Consider the following 12,111-nt stretch of genomic DNA (forward strand, 5'->3'; position numbering starts at 1 on the left):
GAGAGCAGGAGGTGTGGCAGCACTGCCACAGTCTGGATGATTAGAGAAAGTAGGACAGGCAGGCCCCCTCCTCGCACAAGCCCCTTCTCCCCCTGCCACACTTCCCAACATAAACCCCTTGGAGTTAAGAAGAATATTCAATAATGGTGTTTGAGGATTCCTTCCTTGAGAAAGGAAGGGGCAAAAAAGCCTCTAGAGTAGTTTACTGTTTGTGTTCGAGAAATATTTCTTTTTTTTTTCTTTTTTTTTGTGGGGGGGATGCACAGCACAATGAATTTTAATGTCTCCCCTTTGAGGTACGGGAGGTTAAATTACCCACATTAGAAGATACCCCAAAGGCAGTCTGGCATTCGGTACGGCAGATTTGATCCAATCTCCTGCTGGCTTAGGACACCAAAAGGCACATAAAGTTGGCTCAGCTGCTCTGGGCTGGGGCAGAAGGTGAGCAGGGAGGTGGTCTGGGAAAGGTGGGCAGCCACAGGGTGGGCTCAAGTTCTTGTGGACAGAGGTAGTTGGTCCCAGGTGGATGCTGGGGCAGCAAAGGGCAGCTTGAAGCTCAGGCTAGGTAGAGGCCACCGCGGTGGCCTGCATCTGCCCAACCCACAGCTCACTGCTCTGGGACCACGGCTGGATCTCCCGCGGGGCCCTGGAGGGGATGATGTTCCCGCTGATGTGGAAGCTGAAGTCTCCTCGAATGTTGCCGGGGCGGTCGCAGCTGAGTCACAGTGTCCTATCAGGGCCCTTGAGGTGCAGACCACACTGAGGCCTTCCCAGACCTGCAGCATCTTCATCCCCTCCAGCCTGAAGCCCCCTCTCTCAAAATGCAGAATCATATGCCCAACAAGCCTCCAGGGCCACCAGGGTCTGCTCCTGGGTCCAGGAAGACCTTCCAGAGCTGGGGCTCATCAGTAGGCTGGGGTCCAGGGTCTGTGGGCCACACAAGAAGTACTTCTTGATGGGGTGACTGCAATGTCCAGTTTCCTGTATGTCTTGTGATTCTATTACATGTGAGTAATGAATAGGTCACCCTAACCTTGGAGAAAAACAGTACTTTCTTCATCTCTGTTCACTCTGCACTAAAGAATCCATTTCTCTCTTACTCCTCCAAGCCATGAAGCCACATAAACCCAGCCTTCGCGCTCTGCCAGGGGGTGCTCCTCACGTCCTGATTCTGAGAGCGTGGCTCCTGAGCCTCTGCAAAGGAACCCTTAGGTGGATGGTTAAAAGGCAGATTCCGGGCCCCACCCAAGTCCTGCTGCACCAGAAGGTCTGACGTGTGACTTGGGAATCCGCATTTTCCTGAATTTCCCCCAGGTGATGCCGATATACAGCCACGTTCCAGGAAGTACTGCTCCAGCGCCGGAGGCCACCCAAGACTGCTCCACCAGCATGTGGGAGAAAATGTTGCAACTCTTTATATTTATTTTCTATCTAAAAGAGTAAAAAAGTCATTGCCTGGATTGACAGCGGTGGAAGGAATTAACTGGTTAATTTAGAAGGGGCCCAAGAGAATCTGTAGGATGGGTGGAAATTTTCCTTATCTTGATTGTGGTGCTTTCGGGGTGTGTCCACCATTCCTCGAGACTCTCAAACTGCACATGGGCGCATTTTATTGTACGTAAATCTACCTCAGTAAGGTTGATTTCAAAGTTATTTTTAAAGGTAAGAAACATTACCAAGTATTTAATATACAAATTAAAAGTTATATACATTATATTATTAAATAAGTATTCACATAATCAAGAGTACATGATCAAAATGTTCTCTATCAGTCCTGACCGGTATAGCTCAGTTGGTTGGGCACCATCCCGTACACTGAAAAGCCACCAGTTCGATGCCTGGGCAGGACACATGCCTGGGTTGTGGGTTTGATCCCTGGTGGGGGCGTGTACAAGAGGCAACCATTCACTGTTTTTCTCTCCCATTGATGTTTCTCTCCCTCTCTTTTGCCCTCCCTTCCCCTCTCTCTAAAACTAAACAAAAATAAAATCTTTTTTAAAAAAAATTTCCTCTACTGACAGGCAAGGAATCAAAATGTTTGGAAGCTACTTGCCTAGATGACCTCTCAGTTGGTCTGAAATGTATTGGTATCTCTCCTCAGTGGGTAAGTGTTAAAAGATCATAAAATGGGTCTCTACTCTCTCCTCCCAGAGTTCAGCTCCCCTGCTGCAACTTGGTTAAACTGATTTCTCACTGGGCCTGAAATCCTAGGTCCTTCTGGATTCTTTTACTCTTTTTCCATCCTCATCCTGGGGCCTTGCCAATTTCAAAGTAGCCTGTAGGTATAAAGGTCACAGATGGAAATGTGGTCAGAAGCAGTAAGCAAACTGGGACAGTTTTAATGGAAAAAACCCCCCAAATCTACCCTTATTTTAAATATTTAATCTTGCTGTCTCTACCTTATGTAAAAAAGGAAGAAATATTTTGTTATCAGATGCTTATTTGCCACTAATATTTTATCATGATTCACAGTATCACTTCTAATGTCATGGTTTCTTAAGATTAATGTCTGCAGAAAACTGCAGAAAATGAGTCAAATTCGATCAAATCAAAGTAAAAGTGAAAGCAAATCTAAAAAGAGAACAAAAAGTTCCAAATGGTTCTTAGGGGGCACACACCTCTTTGTGCTTTGATGTCACAGAAAATAGCGTGTCTCCAAGGCCACCGGCCTGACAACACGACCCCACGGACAGAGCACGGTTGGTAACAGAAGGAACTCCCAGGAATACACTTTCTGGGTATATACACCCACAGAAATGATGCGTGACATGCAAAAGTCAAAGGCAAACCAAAAGGCAAACCCTGAAAACACTCTCCTAAGTGAAGGAAGCCAGACACAATGCAATACACCTTGTATGCTTCCACTTATAGGAAACATCCAGAACGGTCCAACCACAGGCAGACAGTAATCAGAGGTTACCACGGGCTGGGGAGGGGGAATGAGGAGGGCCTGCTGATGGGGATGGCCTTCTTTCTGCGGAGATGGAAATGTTCTGCAACAAGGCAATGGTTGCACAACACCGCGAATGTACTTAGTGCCATTGAACTGTACACACTTTACAATGGTAAGAAATAAAAAAAATAAAAGCTGTTACAGACAAAGACAAACAGAGCACTAAGATGGCAAAAAAAAAGACAAATGTACATAAGCAACGACTAAATATTAGACACCAAGCAAGACAAACTTTAAAAACAAGCGTTATGACTTAAATGTTCGACACATCATGGTTACATGTAAAACAACTGAAAACGATCTATATTTTAATAATGTGAAAACTGATATGTAAACTATGTGTATTCATACAAAGGAAAGACGCACATTGGAATGAACCACGGCGGTCCCTCCTAAAATTTACGGGGCTGGGGTGAGATAATATAGAGATCTTGCACCAAGTATCTAAATACTTTAATTTATCAAGCTAAGAAATAGTTCAATAATAAGGTCTCTCTTCCTTTTTTTTTTTTTTAATTAAAAGATTTCATTTACTTTTAGAGAGAGCGGAAGGGAGGGAGAAGGACAGGGAGAGAAATATCAATGTGAAAGAGAAACATCCATTGGTTGCCTCTCATACACGCCCCAACCAGGGACCTAATCCAAATGTGCTCTGACCAGGGATAGAACTGGCACCCTTTGGCTTTGCTGGATGACACCCAACCAACTGAGCCACACCGGTCAGGGGTCTCTCTTCTTGACAAACAGACTTTCATAAGGACCTGGAAGGCCACGTTGGAATTTAGAATTCTCAGACTCCTCAGAGTTCTATGGTAGGACATAGCAGAATGAGGCACATTCCGCCCAGGCTCCCAGCTCCAGCCCTCCTCTTCGCTTCCCAGCCCAGGCTCAGTACACACTGCTCACGTCACCATACAGAGGCAATGGACACGCCAGCCAAATTCCTTCCACATGTACTAAGACCTGGGGAAGAAGTCCACACAGCCTCCACAAGTAGCCTTGGGAATTCCAAGGTCACGGGCTCAATTCCTGGTCAGGGCACATGCTTATGTTGCAATCCCTGGTCAGGGCTTGTACGAGAGGCAACTGATCAATGTTTCTTTCCCACATCGATGATTCGCTCCTTCTCTCTCTCACTCCCTTCCCCTTTCTCTAAAATCAGTAAGCATGTCTTCAGGCGAGAGTAAAAAAAAAATTAAAACATGAAACATCCCATGATCTGCAATCCTGCTTCTGGGTATATACCTACAGGAAATGAAATCATTATCTCCAAGAGGTACCTGCAGTCCCAAGCTCTCACTGCAGCATTATCCACAGTAACCAGCACATGGAAACTACCGAAGTGTCCATCGACAGATGAAAGGATAAAGAAAATGTGGTACATACGTATACAGTGGAATATTATGCAGCCATAAAAAGAAGAAAATGCTGCCGTTAGTGACAACATGTACGAACCTCAAGACATTAGGCTAAGTGAAATAAGCCAGTTACAGAAAGACAAATACTACATCATCTCCCTTAAACATGGAATCTAATAAAAAGCCAAACCCACAGGAGAGGAGAACTGTCAGGGATGGAGGGAGAAGGATGTTGGTAAAAAGGTACAGACTTTCAGTTATAAGTGGATGAGTTTTGAAGATCTACAGTGCAGGATGGTGACTATAGTTAATAATAATGTACACTTGAAATTGGATGAGAGAATTGATCTTAAGTGTTCTCACCATCAAAAAGAGGGGAGGGCCCTGGCTGGTGTGGCTCAGTGGATTGAGTGTTGGCCTAGGAGCCAAAAGGTTGCTGGTTCAATTCCCAGTCAGGGCACATGCCTGGGTTGCGAGCCAGGTCCCTAGTTGGATGCATGCAAGAGGCAACCACACATTGATGTTTCTCTCCCTCTCTTTCTCCCTCCCTCCTCTCTCCAAAAATAAATAAATAGAATATTTTTAAAAGGGGGGGAGGGGTAAACAGATGAGGTGATGGATAGTTTAATTAGCTTGGTTGAGGGAATAATTTCACAATGCATATGTATGTATCAAAATATCACATTGTATACTGTAAATACATATAATGTTTAGTAGTCAATCTCTCAATAAAACTGGAGAAAAAAAAAGAACAGTGTTTATCTCTACTGATTACCTCTATTATGGGGGGTTTAATTGTATAATATTTTATTTCTGAAGTTGATATGTAGGTATATAGCTATTTACTGTATGCTTTATATAGTTTCATAAGACTTAAATATCACATAATAAAAATTTTAATCAGAAAATTCTTTTAAAATTGCAACAAAAGATATTGCCCTGGCTGGTGTGGCACAGTGGATTGAGTGCTGACCTGAGAACTGAAAAGTCACCAATTCAATTCCCGGTCAGAGCACATGCCTGGGTTGCGGGCCAGGCCCCCAGGGCACGTGAGAGGCAACCAACTGATGTTTCTCTGGCACATCGATGTTTCTCTCCCTCTCTTTCTCCCTCCTTTTACCTCTCTCTAAAAATAAATAAATAAAGTCATTAAAACAAAAAAGATACCATTTTATACCCTTCAGATTGGCATAAATCAAAGAAGCCTGATAATGCCAAGAGCTTGTTGGCCGTAAATTGGGGACCTGGGGACTCTCAAACATGAAAGTAGAAATTGACACAACCACCTTTAACAGTAATTTGTTCTAATCTGGAAAAGTTGAAACTGTACAACCATTCGACCCAGCGATTTCACTTCCTAATGGCATACCCCGAGAGGTCCTCGCCAGGAGCACCAAGTGATGGGTATGTTCTTGGCAGCATGGCCGGTTGGAGCAAGAACTTGGAAATGTCCCAAATGCTCACTTTTGGAGGAACAGGCACGATCAGAGGAATCATGGTAAAAATCATATGATGAAATACTACACAGCTGTTAAAAGTTAATAATTAGACTCTGATGACAACATGAATAAGATGTCCAAAACCTAACATTGAGTGAAAATTCTAAAACACGTAAAACAATACTGCATTTCGTATATGGATATAATAAACATGTAAGTGAGGAAATTATAAAATTACAGAAAGGCAGGATATATACCCAAATCATGACTGAGGTTGCTTCTGGGAAGAAAGGAGAGTAAGACTAGGGAAGAGAAAAAAATAATACCCTTAGGTCCATTATGGCTTTTACTTTATTTTAGAAGAAGCAGAAATGAAAAATGTAAACACTGCTTATTTCTGGAAGGTGAGTTATGAGCTTATTGTATTAATATAACTTGTTGTATTATATACTCGGAATAGATATACTCCAGTGCTTGTTATATTATTCTTTGCACTTTTAGGGGGGGTTGGGGGGGTCAATTTATGAAACAGTCAACTAATCCTCTCCCCATGTACCCACCCCCACCCAAAGCTTCAGCGAACCGCAGGGGACAGGCACGCAAACAGGAAAGAGCACAGAGGAAACAGCCACGTTAGCAGAAACCACAAAGCTGGGTGAAGACACACAGACAACCTGCTTTAAGTGGAGGTCACGCCTGCAAATTTAACTTGAGTTCATGAAAAGATTACACTTCACACAGCCATTTGACCACGTAAGTAGCTCGTTAAGAAGTTACGCAGATCTAGGTTCAACACCAACTCTGCCAGTTCTCCGCCATGTGGCCTTCAGTAAACTTCTCAGCAGCGCTAGGCCTGAGTTTCCTTACATTAAGATGGGGCTTACAACACCTGCACCTCAAGAATCATGGTAAAGCCTCACTTGGATACCTTCTCTAAGTGTTTATCAGAGGGCTTGGTACAGTTATTTGTTCAGTGAATGGGCACTGGGTGTGTCAGAACTGGGATTAGAACTCCACCAGTGGGCATCTATTTCAGCAAGGCGATCAGACATAACCAAACTGGTGCACCGGAGCAAGTAATTATCCAACAACGAAGGAAGCCCTGGTGTTCACTAGAAGGTGTGGCAGAAAGCAGTGCAAGAGAAAAGATGGGAACTACAGAACAGGAGAGGTGGTCCCCATTTATGCCTAACAGCACTACAAAGGCACGTTTATAAATCCCGCAACATGCAAACTGTCCTCAAACAGAACAGTTTACCAAACTGAATGGTAATCTCACGGTGGGTACCAAGTGGTCAACAGATCCCATTAACCTGTAATCCACAAAGAAAGTTCTTACACTCCCACACGTCAAGTTTTAGAAGATAAGGTTTTACAAGTTTCTAACAAGGGGAGAACATTTTTAAAACATACTGGGGTAAAAAAAACCCACATTATTTTCCAGGCTTTGAGCCAAAAAAAATTCTTCATTATTATGAGGACACAATGTGCATTAGTGAATGAAAAATTCATAATTCTTAAATTCAAAAGTGATACAAAGTAAATAAAAGTTAGTAAAAAATACGGCAACCAATAAATGTAAGAAATAAAAATTTATCACTTCACTAAAATAAAAGTGGACGAGTGAATTCCCCAAAGGATCCATCCAAACTTTCATTGACCAAATTACCCCTTTGCCATATACATTCTTTTAAAATATAGAAAAGTGTAGGTTAGCAACATAAATTATGAATTTAAAATGGTTTTGATGTTACAAACCAGACCAAAAAATAATAATAAAGTTCACAAAACAAAAAAACTAAAGTTTCTAAAATTCATGAGACAGAAAACTAAGGTTATTAGAAATTTGTGTATAAGAAATCGAAACAAAGTTTCTAAATATATTGGATATGTAATACATTGAAACAATTATGGATTATGTCTGTGTAGGTTTTTTCCTGAAAAGGCAAGAAGATTATAAAATAATCAGCAAAATTCGAACCAACTGGAAATTCAGTGAAACTGAAATTGTAATTGTAAAAAATGTGATCACTGTACCACGATTACGTTAATAAAACAGAGTCCTTATGCTTTAGAGATACTAAAGTATTTATGAAGCAAACAAACATTGGAGATGGGATAGGGATGGAGAGGAGGGAATAAAAATGAAACAAAATTGTCCATATTTTGAAAACTGTTGAAGCAAAGTGGTGTGTACATGAGGTCCATCATTCTCTTTTCGCTACTTTAATGTATTTTTAAAGTAGCCATAGTAAAAAAAAAAAAATTAAAAGCAGCATCTGTATTTAAAACTTAATTAGGTTAAAAGCCAAAGCTAGTTGTTGGAAACAATTTCACAACAGAACAGAAAAAGAGGTAACAAAGCCTTCCAACTCTTCCTCCGTACCGTGCTAGAATGTTCCTTCCTTTTCCTTCTGTCCTCCCCCTCTTCCCTCCTGTCTTCCTTCCTGATGTCACCCAGGGCTGACTTAGCTGTCTCCCTCTGTACCCATAACTTCCAAAAGCCAGAAATACTTCCAAATCGGTGCCTCACAACATATTCAAGAAATATTTTTCAATAACGAAGCATATTCAAGCACTTTAAAATTTTTCAGGTTTGCCCTAAACAAGTAATTTTTAAAATAATACATTATCTAGGTAAAACATGACTTTTATACATTTTATTACACATCATTGGAGGTGAGTAATCTAAAGTTTTCCACTAACAAGTGCATGATCAGAAGTTTGTTGACCATCATTTTGGACACTAGGATGCCACTTAAAGTTTTGGAGGAGGGCAAAGTGTGAAAAGTCCTATATTAAGAAAAATAATTGAGCAGAACTACCTAGGGAGAGAAAAGATGGGGAGAAAGACTAAGGTCAGAGACAGTCATATACTAACTCGACAAGGCAAGCATTCCTTCAGAAGTGAGATGGGCAGCAGAGCCCAAGCAGGAAGAGGATGGGGGGCTTCACTGAAAGGACTTGGGGATTAAGATATTGTGAAGGATGGAGAAGGGGTTGGCGGCGGTGTCAGAGACCCTGCCCCAGCGGAAAGATGAAGACTTTGACTCATATTCAGGCACAGATGCTCCTCAGACTCGGGAAGACTGAGAGCCGAGATTCAGTCAGAGGCCTGGGCAACGGAGGTACACAAGGCAGGCATCTCTGTACACGTGACCCCTTCACTCCAAGATGTGAGCTCTCTTAGGGAGAGCCTTGGTAGACAGGCCAAAGGGTGTAACCCCAACCTTGGGGCACATCTATATTGAGGAGGCAATAAAGGACAAGTGGAAACACAGAAATAGCTGCCTGAGAGGTAAGCCGCACACTATTTCAAAGTGGTCCCAAGAGAGGGAGGGCGGTGACTTGGGCCACCGCAGAGAAGCCACCAGGAAAGAACGCTAGGAGAAGACACATCATTGGCGATAACCCTGAACGGATGGTGCGGTCCAGCATCAGGTATCAGAAAAGGGACAATGAGGGAAATGGAGACGCATCTAGGTGCGCGGTGCGGTGGGGGTGTGGGAACGCCCCTAGGAACGGAGGTAGCCAAGAGGTAAATACTCAAGATCCCAGAGAGTGGAGGCATTCTCCTTCGTTCCCCAAACTGCCTCAAATTCTCTTTTGGGGCCCGCTAGGGCCCCAAAGTACCTTATTAAGAGGGCAGGGAGTTAAGGGTAGTCTTCCCCGAGGCAACATCACAGGAGGTGTATTCGTTGGAAAGGCTAAGGGCGCTGGAGGAAGGGCTCTCCGCAGACAAATGAGAGGCTGGAGGAAGAGGCCGTGGTGCACGAGATCCCCCTCCCCACCGAGGGCGCGCCCCGCGCGGACGGCAGCCCGCACTGTCTGCCCAGCCCGGGACTCGGGTAGCCGCCCCTCCCTCGCAGCGCACTTACCGCTCCAACTGCGAGTAGTGGCACCGGCCCAGCAGATTGAGTTTGCAGAGGTGCAGGTTTTCGCAGCCTTTCGGGCAGTACTTGCGACGGCAAACCCGGGCCAAGGTAGTGGCCACCACGGACCGGGTGACCCCGGCCTTGTCGCCGGTCTCCAGCACCAAGAAGCGGTTGGGCCCGGCCGCCTTCAGCACCTCGCAGAGCTGCGCCTCGGAGAGCTTAATCTCGTCGAGCAGCGCGGCCAGGGCCATGCGGCCTCCGTGGGCGCACAGGATTTTGGTGATGAAGGAGCACACCGACGGGTCCGCCATGGTGCTGCGCTGGTCTGGCCGCGACGCGCGTCGCGGCTCCGGGCAGAATCGAAACTTACGGGAGCCCCGCGGGCGGAGGCGGGCGCGGGCGGTGCTCCGGCTGGGCGCGCCCGGGGTTCGCGAGCGCGCGCTCCCTGCCGCGCTCCGCGGAGCCCAGCGGTTTCGGTTTCCCGCTCGGCTGTGGGTCGAAGAGGGCAGATACCACCGACCTGGTCTAAAGTCAACCGCGACAGCAACCGAAAGGAAAAAAGGCGAACACCGCGGGCGGATCGGCAGACGACCGCGACGGCCGCCGCCGCCCTACGGCTCCCTCTGGGTTCTAGGCTCCGCGAGAGTGAGGTCCCCGGCTGGGCAGAGCGAGGCTTCTTCGGAAAGAAGAGAAACTAAAAATGATCTCGGGTCGCTGGAGCAGTTTTTATAAGGCGGCCAGGGTGGCTAATGACGCGCGTTTGGGAGCCGCCTTAAGTTGAATATCATTAACTTCACTCCATGTTGGAGGAAGTAACTTGAGCAGGCACGTAGAGCCACCAGGCTGGATCCCGGATGCTACCCGAGGTTCCCCAAATCTGGCTTACAGGCACCACCAGATCGTGGACCGCCTAGAGCCAGGACCGATGTGCCCTTTCTCCCACACCACCATGCCCTTAAAAAAAAAAAAAAAAAAAGCGATTATTCCTCTCCCCTTCTTTTGCCTTCTCTGGAACTTTTGAAAGAACCTTTTCCTGACCTTTCCTGGCCGGCCCTCCTGCAATTGCTGACCGCGGTGCCCCAGGCATCCCTTAATTCTCTCAGCAAGCAGCCACAAAGGAGCATGTTTAGACAAATCCCGAGATTCCAGATAGGTTTCTCGCTTCAGATCTCTGGGCAAGAACTTTTTCCCTGTGGGGACCCACTGGGGCCCCGGAGTTGGTATAAAGATTAAGTGAAAACATTTGCGCTACAAAAGATCCAAAAGAAATTTTATCTGAAATTCTCCTGATCTGACAAAGCAGAGCCTCCTGAATATACAACTACCTTTGACTGTCTTCCTAGGGAGTTCACCGCTAATTCAGTTGCCAGGTGGAGACACACTGCCCATTGCTATTAGCATCAAAAAGCCCAGTAGCACCTTCCATACTCTCCCATTGAAGCCCGAAAAACCCCCTTTGTTCAATTGAGAGATACAATCTTCTAGCTATTCCAGGAGTTTTCCATTACTGGGAGCTCCCCACCCTTACCCAGGTGTAAATAAATCTTGTCTTTTCTCCTATTCACCTGTCCATTTGTCAGTTAACTTGCAGAGACCCTCAAGCACTGGACCCAGGTTGGAAGAGGAGAAAGTTCCCCGCCCCCAACACTCCAAGTGAAATAAATGTGTCATTGATCATATGGGAAATAAACCTTTTTAGATTGGTAGAACTCAGTCGTCAAATTAGAAATTCTACAAAATGATCGATGTGAATTCTCCTCGGTTCAGTAATTCGTGGTAGATGAACTTCATCTCTCGAGAATAGAATACTTTGGTATAAAAACCAGCCAAACTTGAGGCCCACACAAGATCATCTGGCATGTTCCCTCCAGCTATTCCATACTTGCCTTTGATCCACTTGGCCTTAACTGTGGTCTGATAGGCTCCCAAGAAAGGACTTTCGTTATCAAATCCATTAAATTCAACATAACATCTTGCCCTGGCCAGTGTGGCTCACTTGGTTGGAATGTCATCTTGTAAACCAAAAGGTCAAAGTTTCGATTTCCCAGTCAAGGCATGTGTCTAGCCTGCGGTTCTGTCCCCAGTTCAGGGTGTATGAGAAGCTCTTTCTCTCTCTCCCTTCTCTTCCCCTGTGTCTGAAATCAATGAGCACATCCTCGGGTGAGGATAAAAAAATAAAAGTAAATAAACCCTTACAATAGTCAGTCACTCTGAACATGCAGAAGTTTAAGACATAGTCTCTGCCCTCAAAGAGCTTGTGTTTCGGAAGACATGAAAAAACATTTAATTATAAGGGAATCAGGTCCCAAATAGCATCACTTGTGCTAAAACCCATGACATCAAATGTAGATTTATTACCTGATTTAACTGCACTTTCACCCTCTCCCAGAAATGGAATCTTAATTGATTGACCAGTCTAGAATTTGGTAAAAATTCTGTAAGGTAAAAACTGTTTATTTTTAAATAATTCATTGATTGATTTGAGA

At 44.8% G+C, this 12,111-nt stretch overlaps 2 protein-coding genes across 2 annotated transcripts in view; one reads left to right on the forward strand and one right to left on the reverse strand.

Moving 5' to 3' along the window:
• ZC3HAV1 (zinc finger CCCH-type containing, antiviral 1) overlaps positions 1-10,483 on the reverse strand; it is a 54,808-nt gene extending 44,325 nt beyond the window's left edge. Inside the window, exon 1 of the mRNA XM_024555027.4 lies at positions 9,629-10,483. Coding sequence (XP_024410795.2) covers positions 9,629-9,936 — 308 coding nt within the window. The 5' untranslated portion in view covers positions 9,937-10,483. The remainder of the gene's footprint in view (positions 1-9,628) is intronic.
• FMC1 (formation of mitochondrial complex V assembly factor 1 homolog) overlaps positions 1-12,111 on the forward strand; it is a 394,222-nt gene that overhangs the window by 221,726 nt on the left and 160,385 nt on the right. The window lies entirely within an intron of this gene.

The sequence above is a fragment of the Desmodus rotundus genome, chromosome 6 (genome assembly GCF_022682495.2).
Source record: "Desmodus rotundus isolate HL8 chromosome 6, HLdesRot8A.1, whole genome shotgun sequence".
Lineage (NCBI taxonomy): Eukaryota > Metazoa > Chordata > Mammalia > Chiroptera > Phyllostomidae > Desmodus > Desmodus rotundus.